This window comes from Pongo abelii, chromosome 6, assembly GCF_028885655.2.
Source record: "Pongo abelii isolate AG06213 chromosome 6, NHGRI_mPonAbe1-v2.0_pri, whole genome shotgun sequence".
Lineage (NCBI taxonomy): Eukaryota > Metazoa > Chordata > Mammalia > Primates > Hominidae > Pongo > Pongo abelii.
The window spans coordinates 9,919,893-9,941,170 of NC_071991.2; the positions used below are offsets into that span (position 1 = coordinate 9,919,893).

Sequence of the window (21,278 nt, forward strand, 5' to 3'; positions counted from 1 at the left end):
CAGGGGTTATTGTCTAGGCCTGCCTCCTGGGGACAGGTGCCAAGGCAGGTGAAAAGCCAGCAGAAAATGAGCCAGTCACAGAGGCTCTGAGACCTCTGCTAGGAGCCAGGGCTCAGGCACTGATGGTGACAGCACAGAAGCCACACATGGGGTCCAGTACATTACCATTTATTTGCAGAATAAACATAGACTCAAACACTGAAACATGGAGTTTGTGAAGGATGTGGGTGGCAGAGGTCATGAGATGAGCACCCCCCACCATGTTTTTTTTAAAATTTGGTTTAAGAAATTGATACTGAAAAAACTCAACAGAACCCAGGCCCACGAAGTCTCACATCCTACTCAAGCACCCCCAGTCCCCTGCCCTGCATCCAGCTGGTCCATTTCTGAGACCAGATACCCCCAGCCCTCCCCACTTCCAACTTCCTTCAAACCCCTTCCCCAGCTGCAACTCTAAACTCCTCATTTTCTCTGTTGAGGCTGATCACCAGCCCCAGCCTTAGAGGGCTGGAGACTATACCCTCTAAGGAAACCACACTCCCTCCTAAATAAATACCCCCAGGCCCCCCTTCCATTACCAAATGAAAAAATAAATATTGTGAACACCCACCCACCTCTGATGAAAATCTCCTGGATTTGGGGCCCCAGCCATTCACCTGCAAAGTCCCTTCTCTACCCTCTCTGCAGCCCCCTTCGACTCCTCCCCAGGCCCAGCTGAGGGGGGAGGAGGGGAAAGGGCCATGAACCCTTCTGATGCTAGGGCACCCCTCCCCCGTTATCGAGGTCCAAGCAGGGCCAGGGCTGCGAGGGAGAGAATGAGGATGGTTTGGGTGTGAAAACCAATAGATGCCCCCCCACTCCTGCTCCGGCCCTGGTTGTAGCGGGCACTGCCACCTCCTCCTTTGCCCCCAGAACCGTCCCTTCTAGGAGGGTATGGAGGCCGAGGCGGCCGGGCTGGGGGAGCCACAGCCCCAGCCATCCAGTCATCTGCATACTGCTGTCCCCCTCCAGAGCCGCTGGCGTCCTCATCTGTAGGGAAGAAGAGGGACAGAGCAGGATGGGAGGGAGAAGCAGAGGGAGACAGAGGGAGGAAAAGAAATTGAGATAAAAACAGAAAGAGAGAGGCAGGGGAGGGAGACACAGGTGGATGCCGGGTTGGGGAAGGGAGAAAGACCATGAGTGACAGGAAGGCAGGGAGAGAAGGACGGAGAGATTCAACAGCAGACATAGGCGGGGAGAGATCATGATGGGAGACAGTAAGACAGAGAGAAAAAAAGACAGGCAGATGGGGAGAGAGCATAACAGGAAAAAACAGAAAAATCAGAAGTACACAGAAGCAGAGAGAAGCCAGGAAGAGGGGTGGGGGAAGAGTGACAAAGAGAGACAGAGACAGACAGATAGAAGGAGAGAAGAAAACAATGAGTGTCTGTGCCTTGCTTCTCTGTTTGGCAAACTCCACCCTGCGGAGCCAGCTCAATGTCACCCACCACCCTGGCTTCCCAGCCTCCCCCAAGTTGCCCCCTCCCCCATTTTCACACTGCCCTTTGCCCATTATAAGGGGCTTCCCACTGTTCTATAAGAATGTTTTCGTGTCTCCCCTACTGGCCCAAAAGGATACAGACCCCCTCATTGATCTGTTACCCCCAGTCTTTGAGGTCAACGCTCAATAAATGCTCGTTGAATGAATTAGTGAATGAATGAATGAACGCTAAGAGCAGAGGCGCGGGCGGGAACTACCAGGAGAGGGGAGAGGCTTAAGGGCAGTGGGCGGGGCTCAGGCTCAGGGATGCCGGGGTCTCACCCATGTCCTGCCCGTCCAGGTCGTGTCCCAGTGCGGCCGCTTTCATTCTGGCCGTGGCCGCCCGGAGCTGTAGCCGACGCCGCCGTGTCGGGACATCGGGGCCCGAGGCGTCCACCTTGAGCTCGGGGTTGTTGACCTGCTCGGCCAGGGAGCCCCCGACCACTGGCGGCAAGTACCTGGGAGCAGAGCAACCCCGAGGCTCCAGCTAGCGCGCGCGGCCCCGCCCCTCCCGGCCGCGGCCCCGCCCCTCCCGGCCGCGGCCCCGCCCCTCCCGGCCGCGGCCCCGCCCCTCCCGGCCGCGGCCCCGCCCCCTTCTGCCCCCCCGGACGCCCCCGAGGCTCACCGGCCCCGCCCGGCTCCGGTCCAGCAGGGCGCCGCCTCCAGCGAGGCGTCCGCTGCCATGCGAGAGTCTCCGCACACCGTCAGGGACAGCCGGGCCCAGAAGCCCCGCATCCGGGCCAGACGCTCGCGGAGCTCCCACACCTGGGCGGGCGAGAGGGGGCGGGGCGAGCTGGAGCGCAACCCCCACACCCATTCCCGGCCCCGGCCCCCCCCCGCCCCCAACTCTTGGTCATCTCACGCACCAGCCGGTGCAGGTTGGTGCCCGCGGCCGTCGTGGGCCGCTCCTCCTCGGTCACCATCGACCACAGCCGGCCCGCCTCTTCCCGGGGCGGCGGGGCTCGACGGTTGCGGGCAGGCACCGGGTGGGGGGGGCCGCACTCCTGAAACACCTGCGGCACGGGGAAGAGACCTCACACAGTCACCCTGGGGGGAAACCACACTGCGTCCCCACTCTGACCCCAGAGTCTCTTCCCAGATCCCCTATACTGTCTCTCTGACACCCACACCGTCCCCGCCCCGGGCCTCACCTCCACCCTTCTCTCCCCTGTACCTGGGCGGACACCTTCGCACTGTTTTCCTGCAGGTACATCAAACCCTCCGAGATCTTCACCCCAATGGACTCAGCCGCCAGCTCAAAGGAAAAGGGGCCCTGGAGCTTATCAGCCAGGATCAGGAGACCATCTTAAGGGAGGGAGAGAAAGAGAAAGGATGGGATGAGTGGTGATACTGAATTAGCATGTTCCCGAAAATCCTCACTTGGGCCTCAGAGAAGTAGCAAAGTGTTTGGGGGAAACTCACATGAGCTCCCTCTCATGTTTCCCCCCAGTTTGGCTTTAGAGCCCCTCTCCATTTCACCCCCAGCCTTACTCAGGACCCTCCTCCATCCCAGACTTTTTTAAAATTTAAATTTAAATTTTAGGATTTTAGGATTTTTTTTGTTTTGTTTTGAGACGGAGTCTCACTCTGTCGCCCAGGCTGGATGGAGTGCAGTGGCGCGATCTCGGGTCACTGCAACCTCTGCCTCCTGGGTTCAAGCTATTCTTCTGCCTCAGCCTCCGGAGTAGCTGGGACTACAGGTGCCCGCCACCATGCCGGCTAATTTATATACATATATATATATATATATATATATTTTTTTTTTGGTAGAGACGGGGTTTCACCATATTGGCCAAGCTGGTCTTGAACTCCTGAACTTGTCCTTGTGATCCGCCTGCCTCGGCCTCCCAAAGTGCTAGGATTACAAGCATGAGCCACCGTGCCTGGCCAATTTTAGGATTTTTTTAAAGACAGGGTCTTACTCTCTCACTCAGTCTGGAGTATAGTGGCACCATCATAGCTTACTGCAGCCTCTAACTCCTGGGACCAAGGGAGCCTCCTACCTCAGCCTCTGGAGTAACTGGGACAACAGGCACGTGTGCCACCATGCCTGATAATTTCTTTCTTTCTTTTTTTTTTTTTTGGTAGAGATGGGGTCTAGCTACATTGCCCAGGCGGGCCTCCAACTCCTGGCCTCAAGTGATCCTCCTGCCTCAGCCTCAGGAGTAACTGGGACTACAGGCGCGGCTGCTACCACGCCTGGCTGATTTATTTATTTATTTATTTATTTATTTCCTTCCTTCCTTCTTTCTTTCTCTTTCTTTCTTTCCTTCTTTCTTTCTTTCTTTTTCTGTCTCTCTCTTTCTTTCTCTCTCTCTTTCTCTCTTTCTTTCTCTCTCTCTTTCTCTCTTTCTTTCTTGAGATGACGTCTAGCTATGTTGCCCCAGCTGGGCTCCAACTCCTGGCCTCAAGTGATCCTCCTGCCTCAGCCTCTCAAAGTGCTGTGATTACAGGTGTGAGCCACCATGCCTGGCTCAGGCTTTCTTGAATCCCCTCACCCAGATAGTTGCCCCAGTCAGGCTCCAGTCCCCTGCTGCTGAGACAGCCACGAACCACGTTGAGGCAGAAGCCCTGGCAGGGCATAAGTGAGGGGACCCCCCGGCACAGGGGACAGCCGATGAGACGCATCAGAGCCTGGCTGCAGCTTTCAGACACCGGCACCTGGGGGCAGAGAGTGGGGCAGTGTCCTCTACAAACGTTGTGGCTGCTCTCAGCCCGGCTTGGTGCTGGGCACAGACAGAAATCACATACCTCACCCCACACCTAGGGTTGGTGACCCCACGTGGCAGCAGGTGAGATTGTCACAGATCTGAGGAGGGAGGTTCCGGGTTGCTGACTCTGATTCGTGGGAGGGGTGGAACTAGAGAGGCAGTTAGGGGTGGAGGGAAGATTCAAAGGCCAAGAGTGAGCCCATCACAGCTGGGGAGGGAGGAGGCAGTCAGGAGTCAGAAGGTGAGGCTGGGAGGTCAGGTAGAGGATGGGCAGTGAGAGAGGCCAAGCCAGGCATCTGGCCTTCAGCAGCAGGGAAGTGGAGTCATTGAGGGATCCTGAGGGGTTGGGCGGGGGCAGTATCCCATCTCCAACTGCTATGGAGATGAGCAGGCCCTTGGGGACTGAGGAGGGTATGGGTCCACAGAGGGGAGAAGGGGGTCAGAGATCATGGATCGTGGACCAGTGGAGGTTTCACTCTAGCCCCCTCCTTCCTAATTCATCCTGGGACACCAGGGCCTGGAGGCAGACAGAGCCCCAGGCCTGTCCTGCTGGCTGGTGGCTGTTTCTTCCTTGTGGGGTCTCTCTCACTTCCACCTCTCCCTCCCTGGGCCCTGCCCATACTCAGGCCCCCTCTAACCTTAAGTGCTTCGCTGACCACACTTCTTCCAGTCTCCAGGCCCTGCACAAAGGCTCGGGCAGCCACCAGGGTCCGGGTTATCTGGGAGAAGGCAAAGAAGGTGAGAAAACCCACAAAGTTATTATGGGTCAGTCAAGACTGGAGCCAAGAGACTGCATCAAGAGCAGTGAGGGTTGGGTTTGTGGGGTTGTCTCAAAGTGGGTCGAGTGTTGGGTGGCACAGAGAGGCAGGTTCAAGAGCCCCCACAGGAATTATAGTCTTAAAGAAAAACAAAGGAAGGCTTGGGAAGAGATGGAGGGATTATGTTGTGCAGGGCTTAGAGAGAAAGAAATTGTGTATCGGAACTAACACTGAACTTGAAGCCAGAAGACCTGGGTGTGAGCCATGGCTCTGCCACTTACTGGCTGAAAAGCTTAACCTCTGGGAGCCTCAGTTTTCTCATCTGTAAAATAAGGGCATGACTGTCTACCTCACAGGGGTATGATGACAACTAAATGTGATACTATAAAAGAAAATGCCTTTTGTGTATTGAATGCGTAATTCCTGTTAGTTGAACCAGAGGAAGTCAAAGTGTTAGGATTAGGGAAGGGTTGGCACAAAGGTGGCTGGAGGTTAAGGGCAGGTGAGTGTTTGTGTGAAACTAGAGCACAGAGTGGGAGGTGGCAGGGGCGGGGGCATCCGCTTCAAGAAGACCAAGGGGCACTGGGTCGGGCAGTGGTGAGTAAAGCTCAGGATAGGGATCACCAGGTCAGAGGTGACTGGAGCACACCAGTTTGGAGGTGAGTGGTGCACAGTTCAGGGGTCACTAGGTCAGAAGTGGCTGAAGCTCGGGCCTCAGGATCCCTCACCTGCAGGCGGAGGCGGCGGGGTGAGTCCCCGAAGGGCTGCAGAGAGCCATCGGTAGATGAGGCCAAGCGTGAGAGGCAGAGCAGGTAGTCAGGGGGGAAGCTGTACTGTGGGTGCAGCAGCGGGAACACTCTCTCCAGGAGCTGTGCCCAGAAATCCGCCAGGGTGTCATCCAACCCCTCACCAGATTCCCCATAGAAGTCTCGCAGCCGAGAGAACAGGCCATTGAATATGAGGGCGTGCTGGGCATACAGGCGGCCGTAGGAGTGGGAGAAGAGCTGGGTCAGAGAGTGCTGGGCTACTGAGAGCATCTCCAGAAAAAACTCTGCAGCAAATGCAGGGAACAGGTGGAAGGCGGGTGAGGCCAGAGAATGGGGAGAAAAGTGAACAGGCAGAGGTAGGAGGGGATGGGAGAGAAGAGAAAAGACAAGTGAATCAGAAACTGAGTAACTCTCAGAGATGGGGCAGACAGGGAATGAGGGAGGGCAGGGCCCTGGAGACAGAGTCTGGGGGTGGGCGGGCTGGGAGGGGATGGAATCTTCACCGATGGAGTAAGGAGTGGGGACAGGAGCCTTGCTGGGGTCCTAAGCATCGACAGGAGCTATGAAGCTGAGTTTGGGGACCCCAGGTCCTCACCATCAAATTTTCTGTGCCTGGCAGCCAGTGTGTGAACCAGAAAGGAGCCGCTGTCCTCCACCAGGCCTTGGAAGGTGGCCTCAGCCTCCCTGATCAGCCTCTGCTCTGTCTCACTGGAACAGCAGGTGTACTCCTGGGGACAGACCCGGAGGTGCTCACCTGGACAGAGGAGACGTGAAGGAATGGTGGGAAGTGATATCCTAAAATCCCTTCCATTTCCCACCTATCTCTGGGGACTATGCCTTCTCTTATACCTGCCTGGTCTCTTTTCTATTGTCTGTACTCTCTTCCCCACCTGACCCTATCCCCCACCTTATTGTCTCCTCATCCATCCCAAGTTCACTCCCATTAGCCACGGGATCATCTATTTAACAGCTGCCCTGAGGGCCAAGTCAGTGGTCAGAGTGTCCTCAGGTGACCCTCCCCAACGTCCACACCCCAGACCTTGAGGGACTTGGAGAACAGCTTCCAGGGGATGAAGAATGGGGCTTGGAAGGGTGGGGTTACTTGGTGAGCAATAAAGTATTCTCATAGAAGGGGCTAATAGAAACAGCGAGGAGAACATGGCTGTGAAGAAAGAAACACATAGGGGGGTGTTAATTAGGAGGAGGGGATTCCTGGGGTGGGGATGGAGTAGGAGCGCTATTCTGTGCATAGGAGGGTTATTGTGATCCCGGTAAGGAAGTTACAGGAGGAGAACAGACATTACTGTGGGATGAAAAGATTAGTATAACGGTCACTCTGAAAGGGAAGAGAGTTATTGTGAGATGAGGAGGCCCCGCCCCCGCCCCCCACCCCCAATTCTCTAGTCTTCCTCTTTCTCCTCACCTGAGATCAGGGCGGGAGGGATTAGGTTTAAGCTATATCCCCGGGCCCCCAGCACCTGCCGGGTCTCTGCACAACTCCGGGTGACCTTTGCCTCGCTCCCGGGTCCGGGACCAGGACCGGGACACAGAGGCAGCAGCAGAAGCAGGAGAGGTCGCAGCGCGGACATAGCTGCAGCCACCCCAGGACGGCAAAGTGGGTCCTAAGGAGGAAAGAAGAGCCTCCCAAACTCGAGAATCCGGTACTCGGCCGCGGGACCGCTCCGCGGGCCAGAGAAAGAGCGGTACCCCGGAAAACTGAATACCGAGCACGATAGCTGGACCAGGCGGCATCTGTCGAGACAATGGGAGCGGGGAGCCGGACAGGGGGCGGGGCCCGAGGCGGGGCCCCGCCAATAATAGCTCGGAACTGGCTTCAGGGGCGGGGGCAAGGAAGAAATTAAGCCAATGTAGCGCGGAAGCTCGGCAGGGGGGCGGGACCCGGCCGGCACTGAGGAGGTTGGTGAAATAGGGGCGTGGCCTCGCTCGGGGGCGTGGCGATCCGGCTCAAAAGGCGGGGCCTGGGTGGAACCCAGCCTATGGCAATTGAGAAGCCAGATTAAAGGGGTTACTACCAGTCTGGTCCAAAACCCGCCCAATGGAGTAGGAGATTGAGGGCAGCGGGGGTGGGGCCTGGGTGGGGGCGGGGCTAAAGCGGGCCGACCGCGTGCCCAAGCCCACGTGATAGGGCAGCACGCCTGAGAGCTTGAGGCCACACGAGGCTGTGGAGCGGCGTGACTCAAACGTGGCGCGACTCAAACGTGGCGCGCATCAGCTCGCACACTTCCAAGCCTCGCGATAGCTACTGGCCCTGGGCGAGCCGTTGGGATTGCGCTTGCGCACAGCGTGTCTTGTGCTTTCCCGCGCTTTTCTGGAATCTTTCGCCCCCGGAAGGGCAGCGGCGGGCGCCTGTGTGGAAGGTGGGGTGGCCAGAGCCACCCGAGGGACCTGAGGTGGGGACCTTCCCTGAACCCTGCTCGGCCAGAAGTCACTCTTCCAGGCTCTGACAGTGAGGTTTCTCCTTGACCGGCGAATACGCCCTCTCGCAACCCTCCCGGCCCTGACACTAGGAGCCTTCCCAGGCCGTGCCCCCAATGGCCTCCGCCACAGAGCCCGAGAATCCTCTCCCCAGGCCTCCATAGACTGAGAGTCCACTCTCTTAAGCGCTTGGAAGGCTCTTTATCCTGAAGCTGCTTACCCCAGGGGCAGTCGTAGATATTTTTACCTTCTGGAAAAATAGGAAATAAGTACCTGCCTTTACTCCTTTTGCGTTTCCATAGCCCTATTCTCATGGCGCCTCCACCCCCAAATCCTTAAGAGCCTCCCGTTCCATTCCAGGTGGAATCAGGTGCTAGTCCTCTAGAAACGAAAGACTGGGGTCTTCTTGTATTTTTTTTCTTATTTTTTTCTTTCTTTATTTTTTTTAATTTCATTTTTAAAAACCTGTAAGTTCCCTTGCAGAGGTCAGTTTATACTTCCGAAGCCTCCAGAGAGGGGTGCGTCTGAAGCTGCCCTGCTGTGTGCCTTGCTTGGCTTTTTTTTTTTTTTTTTCATTTAATTTGTTTTTTTTAGAGACAGGGCCTTGCTACGTGGCCCAGGCTGGTCTTGAACTCCTGGACCCAAGCGATGCTCCCACTTCGCCCTCCCAAAGTACTGGGATTATAGGCGGGAGCACTGTGCACCACGCCTCGGCTTTTGGAGAGCAATTCCAAACCCACTGCCCAGTTTCTGGGGCCTTGGTGTCTTTAATCCCTTGGTGCTTTAGGTCCACTCTTTGCCTTATTTTATTTATTTGTCATTACTTTTTTTTTTTTTGAGGCAGCCTCACTCTGTTGCCCAGGCTGGAGTGCAGTGGTGCAGTCATAGCTCGCTGCAGCCTCGACCTCCTGGGCTCAGGCGATCGTCCTGCTTCGTTCTGCCGAGTAGCCGGGACTACAGGTGCACCACCACGCCTGGCTAGTTTTTTTTTGTTTTGTTTTGGTTTTTTCGTAGAGACAGGATCTTGCTATGTTGCCCAGGCTGATTTTGAACTCGTGGGGTCAGGCAGTTCTCCTGCTTCAGCTTCTCAAAGTGCTGGGATTCCAGGTTTGAGCCACCCTGGGCACGTTGCCTTTTTTTTTTTTTTTTAAACCTATAAGTTAAATTCCCTTGCAGCAGGCAGTTTACACTTCTGAAGCCTCTAGAGAGGGCTGTGTCTGAAGCTGCCCTGGTGTGTGCCTTGCTTGGATTTTTTTTTTTTTTTTTGGATGTGTCTCATGTTGCCAAGGCTGGTCTCAAACTGCTGGGCTCAAGCAGTCCTCCTGCCTCAGCCTCCTGAGTAGCTGGGACCACAGGTGTGCGCAACAACACCTAGCTAGTTTTTGCTTATTTTTTGTAGAGATAGGGTCTTGCTATGTTGCCCAGGTTGGTGTTGAACTACTGGGCTCAAGCAGTCCTCCCGCCTCAGCTGCCTAAAGTTCTGGGATTACAAGTGTGATCTGCCGCACCCAGTGTGCATTTTTTTTTTTTAAAGAAAAAAACCTATGAGTTAAATTTCCTTGCAGTAGGCAGTTTGCACTTCCACAGCCTCTAGAGAGAGATGTGTCTGAAGCTACCCTGGTGTGTGACTTCCTCAGCTTTTGGAGAGCAACTCCAAACCTGCTGGCCAGTTTCTGGGGTGTTGTTGTCCTTAATCCCTTGATGTCTTAGGTCAGCTCTTTGTCTTATTTATTTATTTATTTTGAGATGGAGTTTCACTTTTATTGCCCAGGCTGGAGTGCAGTGGCACGATCTCGGCTCACCTCAACCTCCGCCTTCCAGATTCAAGTGATTCTCCTGCCTTAGCCTCCCAAGTAGCTGGGATTGCAGGCATATGCCACCACACCCGGATAATTTTGTATTTTTAGTAGAAACGGGGTTTCTCCATGTTGGTCAGGCTGGTCTCGAACCCCTGACCTCAGGTGATCTGCCTGCCTCGGCCTCCTAAAGTGCTGGGATTACAGGCGCCCAGCCATTTGTCTTATTTATTATCACTTTTTTTTGGGGGGGGGACAGGGTCTTCTTCTGTCACCCAGGCTGGATGGAGTACAGTGGTGCGATCATAGCTCACTGCAGCCTTGAACTCCTGGACTCAAGCAGTCCTCCCACCTCAGCCTCCTGAATAGCTGAATACAGGCATGCTCTACCACACCTGGCTAATTATTATTATTATTATTATTTTTAGAAATAGGGTCTTGCTGTATTGCCCAGGCTGGTCTTGAACTCCTGGGCTCAAGCCGTCCTCCTGCCTTGGCCTCCCAAAGTGCTGGGATTATAGGCATGAGCCACAGTGCCCAGCCTTTGTCTTAGTTTTTGGTCACCCTCACCTGACCCCAGAGTTCTAGAACCATTCCCTTGGAAAGAAAGGGACTGGTCAGAGCTGGGGATGGAGAAGTGCTGTGGTAGGAGCCCTTTCTTCTCTTTCTTCCCCAGCTGGATCGCCATACCTACCCTGCGGTCCTCATCTTCCTGGCCCCATAGCTCCTCCTCTCCAAGCATGTCTTCCCCATTGCAAAGAGCTGTGGGAGATACCAAGAGGGCCTTGTCTGCATCTTCTAGTTCCTCTGCCGGTCTACCCTTTGATGACAGGGACTCAAACCATACCTCAGAGGGGTAAGTAGATGTTGCATTATGTGGCCACTTCCTGTGTCCGTGGCAGCCTTCCCCCTCTTGTTTTCCCACATTGATGATAATATGCATGAGACTGTGTGAAAACACCAGAAATGCTATACTCGTTCAGCACAGTGACACCCTCCCTCCAGCTCCAGGTGTTTTTTTTGGCGGTCCTAGATGTTGTAGACATCAAAATAGTAGGACATCCTGTTTTTTTTTTTTTTGAGACGGAGTCTCGCCCTGTTGCCCAGGCTGGAGTGCAGTGGCGAGATCTCAGCTCACTGCAACCTCCGCCTCCCGGGTTCAAGCACATCCTGTTTTTAATCCATCATCCATCTTGTCTAAACCTCTCTTAAACACATTTCTGTGTTCAGCATGTACCAACCCTGGTGGGGGCTGAGAGCTGGCAGATGGGGGAGTAAAGAGTTCTTTATTTGTTGCCTGGCAAATTGTATATACTTTTTAGCTGGTGTCCCCTATTTCTTCTACTTGGGGATTTTGTAAATAGGTCTGTGTATCCTTATTTATTACCATATATGAGTTTATTCTGTGTAGGTTACAGTAATATATCTTGGTTTTTTATCTTTCCAGAAGGAAAAAAGCGAATTTCATACAGATCTGCTTTATCCCCTGGCTGTTTTAATTGGCTTTCTCTGAATCATTTCTGTTTCTGTCAGTGCTACTGTGGGGGACCAGATTATATCAAAGTTATAAACTTGAATTGATAAGACATGTGGTTTATGTTTCAAAGGGGTGAAATTTAACTCTAGGTACGTATTACTCTCCCGTTTATGGATGAATGATAGATGACTTCCTGAGCCATGATTATTTTTCTCTACAAAGAGCAGTGATCTCTCTACCTGCTAAGTGAGTATCATTTGATTCTCTTATTCGGAGAGAACACTAGGAAGGGTTGTCCTTCCCCTGCCTCGTTTCCTCATTCTTAGTCTCCATTGCTTTCACGTGAAAGTTTTCCTTTAAGGCTTTGTCCCGGCCGGGTGTGGTGGCTCATGCCTATAATCCCAACACTTTGGGAGGCCGAGGCGGGTGGATCACCTGAGGTCAGGAGTTTGAGACCAGCCTGGCCAACACAGTGAAACACTTGTAATCCCAGCTACTCGGGAGGCTGAGGTAGGAGAATCGCACTTGAACCTGGAGGCGGAGGTTGCAGTGAGCTGAGATCATGCCATTGCACTTTAGCCTGGGTGACAAGAGTGAAACTCCGTCTCAAAAAAAAAAAAAAAAGACTGTGCCAACTTCCTACTAACAATAAGCTCATTTTTTCTTAAAATCTGAATATGTTTTTCTCATGGAGATGGGGTGCGGTGAGAGACAGAGAAACCATAATTCATTTGCCTTTTATATGGAGGGAATAGGGTGGTTATATTTAAAGAGAACCATACTTTCTCACAGGAATGGTGACTCTTTGTTAGCTGATGAAGGCAGTGACTTTGAAGACAGCTTGAATCGCAATGTGAAGAAGAGAGCAGCAAAACGACCACCGAAAACAACGCCGGTGAGTCAGCCAGTTTTCTTTCGTTTTTGAATCTTGTGGGGGAAGCAGCCCAGCTACTCGGGAGGCTGAGGCAGGAGAATGGCGTGAACCCCAGGGGCAGAGCTTGCAGTGGGCCGAGACTGCGCCACTGCACTCCAGCCTGGGCGACAGAGCGAGACTCCGTCTCAAAAAAAAAAAAAAGAAAACCTAAAAGAGGTTCAGGTGATACAGTTCATAAAAGGACAAGATTTACAAAGTATTAAGGGACGGAAATAGGAAGAAGAGAAATTTTGAAGAGAAAAGAAGAGAAAAGGACGTTAGGATATAGAGATACAGGAAGGGGACTCAAGGACTTTTTTTTTTTTTAAGGGAAAAAAGTTAATAAACTTCATAACAGTATAAAAATCAATTATTTCAGGACTGAGTCTAACTCAGACTCTGCTGTAGAATTGGCAGCTTAAGCCTACTTGTGTGATAATGATGAAACCAAGTGTTAATGTCACTGTTACCTTTTTTGTTTTTTTTCATATTTCTGATCTTTTTATACATATTAGGTGGCAAAACATCCAAAGAAAGGGTACCGAGTGGTACATCGTCATAGCCGGAAAAAGTCAGAGCCACCAGCCAATGATCTTTTCAATGCTGTGAAAGCCGCCAAAAGTGACATGCAGGTAAAGCAGTGTCTTACCTCTGTTGATACCATCTCACTTTTTGTAAGGTGGTAAGGACAAGTGTCTACAAACTTGATTTGATGTGAACATTTTAGTGAGTGTAACATATCAAGAAAAATAAGATTATGGGGTGAATCCTTGGAGTGACAGAAGGGTAACCTTGAATGAGAGAGCATGTTCTTTTTTTTTTGAGACAGAGTTTCTTTCTGTCGCCCAGGCTGGAGTGCAGTGGCACAGTCTCGGCTCACTGCAGCCTCTGCCTCCTGGGTTCAAGCGATTCTTGTGCCTCAGCCTCCCAAGTAGCTGGGATTACAGGCGTGCGCCACCACGCCCAGCTAATTTTTGTATTTTTAGTAGAGATGGGGTTTAGCTATGTTGGCCAGGCTGGTCTCTAACTCCTGACCTCAGGTGATCCGCCCACCTTGGCCTCCCAAAGTGCTGGGATTATAGGCGTGAGTCACGGCGCCTGGCTTTGAGAGAGCGTGTTCTTTTCTTAAAGGTATCATAGGAGTGATTATGCCTTTATTGATTGATGGAGCAGGTGAGGAGAGGCATTGCATGACACAGGAAGGAAGCTTGGATGTGAGTGGCACCTTGTTCACCCATGTTATTTTTTAGCTCCATCTTGACAATTATACTTAATAATTTTTACCTCTGTTTTTTTTTTATAATTTTATTGAAGTTCTAATACCCAAAAGTGTACAAAGCTTATATGTAGTTTAAAAAATAAAAATGAAATGATGACTCAGATCTCCAGCCCCAGCTCAAGAAATGAAACATTAATAGTGCTATAGAGATCCTTTGTGTACCTTCTTTCTACCCCATCTCACAGTCCCCTTATTACCCATAGGTAAACACTAGAGTGAATTTTGTGTTAGTCTTTCTCATCTTTCATTATAGTGTTACCGCTATGAATGTGTTCTTTAATTGTGTAAATGAATCCATTATTCAGGCTTCTGTGATTTAATTATTTCAGTTAACATTGTTCGAGATTTATCCACATTAATGTGTAATTTTATAGTTTCTGGGAAAATATTTAAAATTTTCAAACATGCAGAATTTTGCTAGTTATATTTTCGTTATTTGATTTCTAACTTCATTGTGTTGTAGTCAGGGAATGTGGTGTTTGAAATTTATGTAGGGGCCGGGCACAGTGGCTCACACCTGTGATCTCAGCACTTGAGGAGGCTGAGGTGGGCAGATCACTCGAGGCCAGGAGTTTGAGACCAGCCTGGCGAACGTGGTGAAACCCCGTCTCTACTAAAAATACAAAAATTAGCTGTGTGTGGTGGCGTTTGTCTGTAATCCCAGCCACTTTGGAGGCTGAGGCATGAGAATTGCTTGAACCCGGAAGGCGGAGGTTGCAGTGAGCTGAGATTGTGCCACGGCACTCCAGCCTGTATGACAGAGTGAGACTGTCTCAAAAAAAAAAAGAAAGAAATTATGGAGACTTAGCCTTATGGCCTAGTATTGAGTTGGTACATTCATTTTATCTTTTCTGTTTCTTTTTCCCCCTTTGCTTGCTTTCCTTTGGATTTCTTATCTTCTGCAAGGACCTGAGCACATTTTAATTCCAGATGTCTTTTCCACCTTATATGCAGTTGTACAGCGTGTTAGGTTTTTTTTTTTTGAGACGGAGTCTTGTTCTGTCGCCAGGCTGGAGTGCAGTGACACGATCTTGGCTCACTGCAACCTCCGCCTCCCGGGTTCACACGATTCTCCTGCCAGCCTCCTGAGTAGCTGGGATTACAGATGCATGCCACCACACCCAACTAATTTTTGTATTTTTAGCAGAGACGGGGTTTCACCATGTTGGCCGGGATGGTCTCGATCTTTTGACCTCGTGATCTGCCCGCCTCGGCCTTCCAAAGTGCTGGGATTACAGGTGTGAGCCACCATGCCTGGCCTTTTATTTCTTTTTTTTTTAGCCCATCCTCCCCCTCTTTTATTTTTAAAATTTTATTAAACATAGTGATTTTATAATCTATGATAGATTATTATCTAAAGTCTTTGTGAATATAATTCTGTCAGTGCCTTGTTTCTTTATATGTTTTACTAGGTTTTATTGTGAGCCAGTCATTTTCCCTGGAGTTCTTATGTGTTGGAATTCTTTGGAGCCTAGGCCCAAGCTGAGTTTTTAAGAGAGGAACCTGCTTTTGCTTTGACAGTTGTCTGGGGACACTCCAGAATCACTTTTTTTTTTTTTTTTGAGACAGGGTCTCATTCTTTCTAGGCTGGAGTGCAGTGGTGCTATCACGGCTCCCTGCTGGTTTGACCTCCCTCAGTGGCGAGGTGGTGATCTTCCCACCTCAGCCTCTCTCATAGCTGGGACTACAGGCGTGTGCCGCCATGCCTGACTAATTATTCTGTTTTTGGTAGACCAGCCTGGGCAACATGAGTTTCACTTTACTTGGGTTACTGCTCCCAGCCTGAATCACTTTTAATTATCTGAATGATTGTTCTGGGCTGGGTATGGTGGCTCATGCCTGTAATCCCAGCACTTTGGGAGGCTAAGGTGGATCTCACTTGAGGTCAGGAGTTCAAGACCAGCCTGGCCAATATGGTGAAACCCTGTCTCTACTAAAAATACAAAAATTAGCCATTAGCCAGGCGTGGTGGCGCACACCTGTAATCCCAGCTACTTGTGAGGCTGAAGCAGGAGAATTGCTTGAACGTGGGAGGTGGAGGTTGTAGTGAGCCAAGATCACACCATTGCACTCCAGCTTGGGCTACAGAGTGAGACTCCATCTCAAAAAAAAAAAAAAAAAAAAAGGAAAAGAAAAAAAGATTATTCTGATTATTCTATCATGTATGTGGTGTGAATCTTGATTGCAAATCCAGATCTGAGGGCTCACTATGGTTATGAATTCTCAAGGAAGAATTATTTTTTTCCCTCCACTGCACCCTCAGGTCATAACAAGCTAGTTTTCTTGCTGTCCCTATTTGCCCGGTAGGTTTAGTGTTCAATCTCACTTCCTTGAGGATCTGACTCTTTGCAGGACCCAGCTTTATTTAGGTGCCTCCTGTTGGACTACTCATCTTAGAAAAAGCTTAGGCTCTACCTCCTGTGCTCTGCACTCCATGCAGCCATCTGGATACAAAGTCAGGGTCCTCAGGGATTAATGAAACCTTTAGGGCAAAAGTCAGTTTGTTTACCTCCCAGGGTTGCTACTTACACCTCATTTTTGGCCTATATGAAATTTTACCTTTCATTCTAGTTCACCAGTACATTGTGAAAGATGTTTTAAATGTTTTACAGAAGTTTAGATGGTTCAACTGGGAAGATCATATAGGATTTCTGTTCTGTCATGTTGCCAGAAATAGAAGTCATCTACATTTTTTTTCCCTAGTCTTTGGTAGATGAGTGGCTGGATAGCTACAAGCAAGACCAGGATACAGGATTTCTGGAGCTTGTTAACTTTTTCATCCAATCTTGCGGATGTAAAGGTGAGGAAACTGCTCCCCCTTTCTAATTCCCAGCCTTTTGTTGCTATGTTATGAAATTCTTTCTCCATTTAGATAAGTAGGATTAAACATTTCCTAAATGAAGATGGTAGGATTAAACATTTCCTAAATGAAGATGGTAAAGCATTAGAAAAATTTTACTTATTTAGGCTGGGCACTGTGACTCACACCTGTAATCCCAGCACTTTGGGAAGCTGAGGCGGGTGGATCACTTCAGGTCAGGAGTTTAAAACCAGCCTGGGAAACATGGTGAAACCCCTACTAAAATACAAAAAATTATCTGGGTATGGTGGCTCATGCCTGTAGAATTGCTTGAACCCAGGAGGTGGAGGTTATAGTGAGCCAGGATAGCGCCACTGCATTCCAGCCTGGGCGACAGAGCCAGACTGTCTTCAAAAAAAAAGAGAGAAAAGTTTCACTTCTTTAACTAAATTTTTTATTGATAAATACGGGAAGTGATCCAGTAGGGAACCATGTTGGTTTAGAGGCAAGACACTTTAGGGAAAAAGAAGTAATCATGCTTATGTTATGGCACAAATTTGAAGACACCCTTTAGTCTTTCTAGATGCAATAATCTTACTCTTTGTTTCCCAGCTACTTTGCCAATATTTCTCCTCTGTAGCTGTGGTACCCCCAGAACTCTTATTGCCATGGCTTAGTTTATTGGGACAGATGGTCTCAGTCAGGTTGTATTATATAAGAAATCAGCATCTGGCTTAGTTTTATTGCTCTCTTTGTTTTTTTGTTTTTGTTTTTTGTTTTTTTGTTTTGTTTTGTTTTGTTTTTTGAGACAGAGTCTCACTCTATTGCCCAGGCTAGAGTGCATGGCACAATCTCGGCTCACTGCAACCTCTACATCCTCGGTTTAAGCAATTCTCGTGTCTCAGCCTCCAAAGTGGCTGGGATTACAGGCGTGTGCCACCATATGCGGCTAATTTTTGTAATTTTAGTAGAGATGGGGTTTCACCGGGCTGATCTTGAACTCCTGACCTCAGGCGATCCCCCTGCCTCGACCTCCCAAAGTGTTGGTATTACAGGCGTAAGCCATCGCGCCTGGCCTGTTGTTTTTTGTTTTTTTTTTGTCGTTGTTGTTGTTTTTTGGCACAGTTTTTCACTGCTTGATTCCTTTTTTTTTTTTTTTTTTTAAACAAATCCTGCCTCAGGTTTATTTGTACAAATAGTGCAAGGGGACACCAGTCCTTCTGTCCTCATGCTGGCAGACAGAGATCTCTACTCTGAAGCCTTTGTACAGGCCTGGGTACTTTTGGGAGCCTGAGCTGGAACTGAAGGTGGAGGTGCAGCCTGGCCCTTCATTTGATCCTTGGCCTTTGGCTGGCACAGCCTGAGCCCCTTGGCATTGTGGGCGCAAGCATGCTTCTCAAGCTTGGGGTGGGCAGTGTAGGCAAGTCGGCTTAACCTCCTTGGGCTTTACGAGGGACTTGATAGCCTCAGCATGTGCACTCATGGCCCTGGCATTGTTACCCTGCATCATCTTTTTTATTTTTGAGACAGAGTCTCACTTGTTGCCCAGGCTGGAGTGCAGTAGTGCGATCTCAGCTCACTGCAACCTCCGCCTCCCGGATTCAAGCAGTTCTCCTGCCTCAGCCTCCCGAGTAGCTGGGATTACAGGCACCCGCAACTATGCCCAGTTCATTTTTTGCATTTTTAGTAGAGACAGGGTTTCACCATGTTGGCCAGGCTGGTCTCGAATTGCTGACCTTGTGATTCGCCCGCCTTGGCCTTCCAGAGTGCTGGGATTACAGGCATGACCGACTGCGCCCGGCCGGCCTGCATCTTCTTCAGGCCGTTCTTATTATGCTTCTTGGCAAAGCACATATTCCTCAGGAACTTGGGGTCTATCCGCTTAAGATATTTGTATCTTTGTGATTGGGGTTTCTTGATGCCATTTCTGTGCAGATTTCAGCCTGGTTGTGTGAGGTGTGGTTCTTGGATTTGGCCATGTCTACACCATAACCTGTGGGCCCCTTCCTTTGGGTTTTTAGAGAGATTGCCTTATAGCAGATACATGGTTGGATGTTGGCAGACTGTTGACCAGGGGGTCTTCTGATTCCCCACCTAAGCTCTTTGCAGAATGTCTCTTTGCTCATCTTCAGTTATATCTGTAAATGATCACAGCATCCTGTTATTTTCCTTGTAAGCACCTCGTATCCTTCATTCTTTAGGCACTGTGACCCCTGAGATGTTCAAGAAGATGTCCAACTCAGAGATCATCCAGCACCTAACAGAGCAGTTTAATGAGGTGGAAGAAGACGACCAGGATCCTCTTACCCCTCTTATTTCAAAACACAATGCCTATTATCCCCTTCTTTTTGATTCTGTGAAATAGGGTAGCTTTTAGAAGGAGGAATTCAGTCTCTTGGGGGTAAAAGAGATCTGAATATGCCTCTCAAATTGGGGAGAATACCAGGAAATGAGATATAACAGATATTTTTACTAGACTGTTGGGTTTTGACATCCAAGCCCCTATGACTTCATGGACCTGGTAATAACTTTCCCATCCTTTTCATACATCCTTTTGTAGGACTCGGGGGACTATCCTCTGACAGCTCCAGGTCCATCCTGGAAGAAGTTCCAGGGCAGCTTCTGTGAATTTGTGAGGACATTGGTCTGTCAGTGCCAGTACAGCCTCCTCTATGATGGCTTCCCTATGGACAACCTCATCTCCCTGCTCACTGGCCTCTCAGACTCACAAGTCCGCGCCTTCCGTCACACTAGCACCCTGGCTGGTGAGCATTCATTTTCACTCTGGACATTCTCCTGGGGGTTTGTAGGACTTTCCTCTGTTCTCTGATTCAGGGTCTTCTTTCCTACCTGCATCTTGGCTCTTCACTTCAAAGCCATGCCTCTTTTATCCTAAACTTCAATCCAGCTTCTCACTAGTGGAGTTTTGAGAAGAGGTAGATCACAGCAACAATTTCCAGGCTTAATATTTTTGTCAGAGCTCACCACTAGGAGTATGCTGATGGTTAAAAGAAGACCACAAGAGTTAGAGGGAAACAGTCCACTCCAGGAGAGGGAGTCTTAGGATTTTAGGGTCACCCTGCTCTGGCTTCTCATTTTCATTGCCCTTCTTTCCTTCTATTTTTTCCTTCTACTCATCCTCTCTCCTCTGACCTAAATAATGATTTCTTCATCTCTTTTTCCTTACTCAAAGCTATGAAACTGATGACTTCCCTGGTAAAAGTTGCCCTCCAATTGAGTCTGCACCAAGATAACAATCAGCGTCAGTATGAGGCTGAAAGAAACAAGGGGCCAGGGCAGAGGGCACCTGAGCGGCTGGAGAGCCTGTTGGAGAAACGCAAAGAGGTGAGGAGTGTTCCCTGCTTCTTCCTTCCCTTTTTCCCAACTTGAACCCACTTCTGCCACAGACCCCCTTATTAGGCCCTAGGCAGTCTTTCAAGATCATGAATAATGGAGTCTGGCAATAGTTTCATAGACCCATCCTGTAAGGGGTCATTGCATGCTCATCTTGTTTCTGGGTTGTGGGCTCAACAAATAATGTGTAATTTAGAGTTCTCTCTAATTCCACTTTTGCTCAGTTTTTTTTTTTTTTTTTTTTTTTTTTTTTTTTTTTTTTTGGTCAGCACTCATTGTTAGGAGTGTTTAAGTGCTGTACCTGCCTGTCATGCAGGGAATTAAGTTTTGACCTACTTGTCAAGTGTGCAGTGTGCAAGTGACTGCAGGAGTACTAAAAGCCAACCATTGACAAGGCAGGCCAAATTTTCAAGGAATGGAAAGAAAACAGGCCTCCCAGTGAACTCCTGGCTTTAAATTCTGTTCCATTTAGTCACTAGCTCCATAGCCTTATGTAACCTCTCTTCAGTTTTCTTTTCTTTAAAAAAAGGAATAATCTCACCTTTTTGTGAAGAATAAATGAGATGAGTAAATTGCCTCACTTGGCTGACAGTAGATACTTGTTTTGTTTCCTTTTAAGCTTAAAGATGACCACTGAGGGGCATAAGCATAGCAAAATCTTTTACACTGGTGAAATCTTTAATCAGCTGGGTCTGTCATAAGAGTAACACTACTGATGTTTTTTCCTCACTCTCTGTTAGCGTCTAAGACCCCTCCTATGAGGTTGGCAGGACTCACCATGTCTGACCATATCATTTGGCTGTTTCTCTAGCCCTCACAAAAGATCTCTTTCATTCTAAATCACTAGAGAAGGAAACTTTCCACTTCTCTCATTCTCTTTTGTTATTTTTCATTGTCAGGTTGATCTTAAAAGCTTATGAGTATTAATCTATCCCGGATTTTAAATTATGTACACTAGTGCGAATCTTTCTTTTCTTTTTCTTTTTTGGCTTCTCTGGGCTCTTGCTTAATCAATTATCATTATAATTCCCCCATTTTATCCTAAATTTCTTCCTCCCCACTATTTTCTTCTCTCCACTTATAAATGTATATAGGCTCTTGAATCTTTATTTCACTCTGCTCCTCTGTGAGTTACTCTTTTTTCCATCCTTTCTTTTAGGGTAGTATTTCCTTACTTCCTTAATGTCCAACTAACTGAATCCTTTTTGCTACCTAGCTTATTTCCCCATTTTTCTTTGAAACTGTGCTTTCTAAACCAATGACTTCCTAATTCCTAAAGCCAGTAGCCTTTTCTCAGTCTCCCTTTCCCAAGTATTTTACATATTTGCTTCACCTATTTTTGCTATTTTAGTGTAAAATATGGACATATAGCTACTTCAGCCCTAAAGACTTAAGTATGTCCTGTCGAAAATGATATGTTGTTCTTACATAATTGAAGAGGTGGGGTCTGTTGTCTTAAAGAATGTTC

At 49.2% G+C, this 21,278-nt stretch overlaps 2 protein-coding genes and 1 pseudogene across 7 annotated transcripts in view; 1 reads left to right on the plus strand and 2 right to left on the minus strand.

Annotated features, from left to right (window-relative positions):
* Positions 1–152: 152 nt before the first annotated feature.
* On the minus strand, positions 153–7,661 carry GPC2 (glypican 2). The gene is made up of 10 exons (XM_024249483.3): positions 7,179–7,661; positions 6,351–6,509; positions 5,717–6,039; positions 4,869–4,949; positions 4,018–4,180; positions 2,694–2,824; positions 2,386–2,532; positions 2,145–2,284; positions 1,802–1,977; positions 153–1,029 (listed from the first exon to the last, which is right to left on the minus strand). Exons 1-10 carry the CDS (start codon positions 7,342–7,344, stop codon positions 776–778), a joined length of 1,740 nt encoding a protein of 579 aa, XP_024105251.2. The 5' UTR covers positions 7,345–7,661; the 3' UTR covers positions 153–775.
* A 395-nt stretch (positions 7,662–8,056) lies between these two features.
* Positions 8,057–21,278, plus strand: part of STAG3 (STAG3 cohesin complex component) — a 36,472-nt gene continuing 23,250 nt past the window's right edge. For 2 of the 6 annotated variants that reach the window (XM_024249484.2, XM_024249485.2), the window contains exons 1-8: positions 8,059–8,166; positions 10,664–10,843; positions 12,257–12,359; positions 12,893–13,009; positions 16,360–16,456; positions 18,658–18,734; positions 19,017–19,221; positions 19,650–19,801. In XM_024249484.2, the coding sequence (XP_024105252.2) occupies positions 10,728–10,843; positions 12,257–12,359; positions 12,893–13,009; positions 16,360–16,456; positions 18,658–18,734; positions 19,017–19,221; positions 19,650–19,801 (867 nt within the window). In that variant the 5' untranslated portion in view covers positions 8,059–8,166; positions 10,664–10,727. Of the gene's footprint in view, positions 8,223–10,663; positions 10,844–12,256; positions 12,360–12,892; positions 13,010–16,359; positions 16,457–18,657; positions 18,735–19,016; positions 19,222–19,649; positions 19,802–21,278 lie in introns of all 6 variants that reach the window. The other 4 variants (XM_054560241.1, XM_054560240.1, XM_054560238.1 and 1 more) reach the window with 4 other exon arrangements.
* Positions 17,705–18,540, minus strand: LOC100446701 (large ribosomal subunit protein eL29-like; annotated as a pseudogene).

What these genes read in the sequence shown, in the direction of transcription:
- GPC2 (XM_024249483.3), bottom strand. Translation starts at nt 7,344, where the DNA reads ATGTCCGCGCTGCGACCTCTCCTGCTTCTGCTGCTGCCTCTGTGTCCC. An exon ending in GTGCGAAGGTGTCCGCCCAG is followed by an intron (nt 2,533 to 2,693) that starts GTACAGGGGAGA and finishes CCCGTGCCGCAG; the next exon opens with GTGTTTCAGGAGTGCGGCCC. An exon ending in CCTGGACGGGCAGGACATGG is followed by an intron (nt 1,030 to 1,801) that starts GTGAGACCCCGG and finishes TCTTCCCTACAG; the next exon opens with ATGAGGACGCCAGCGGCTCT.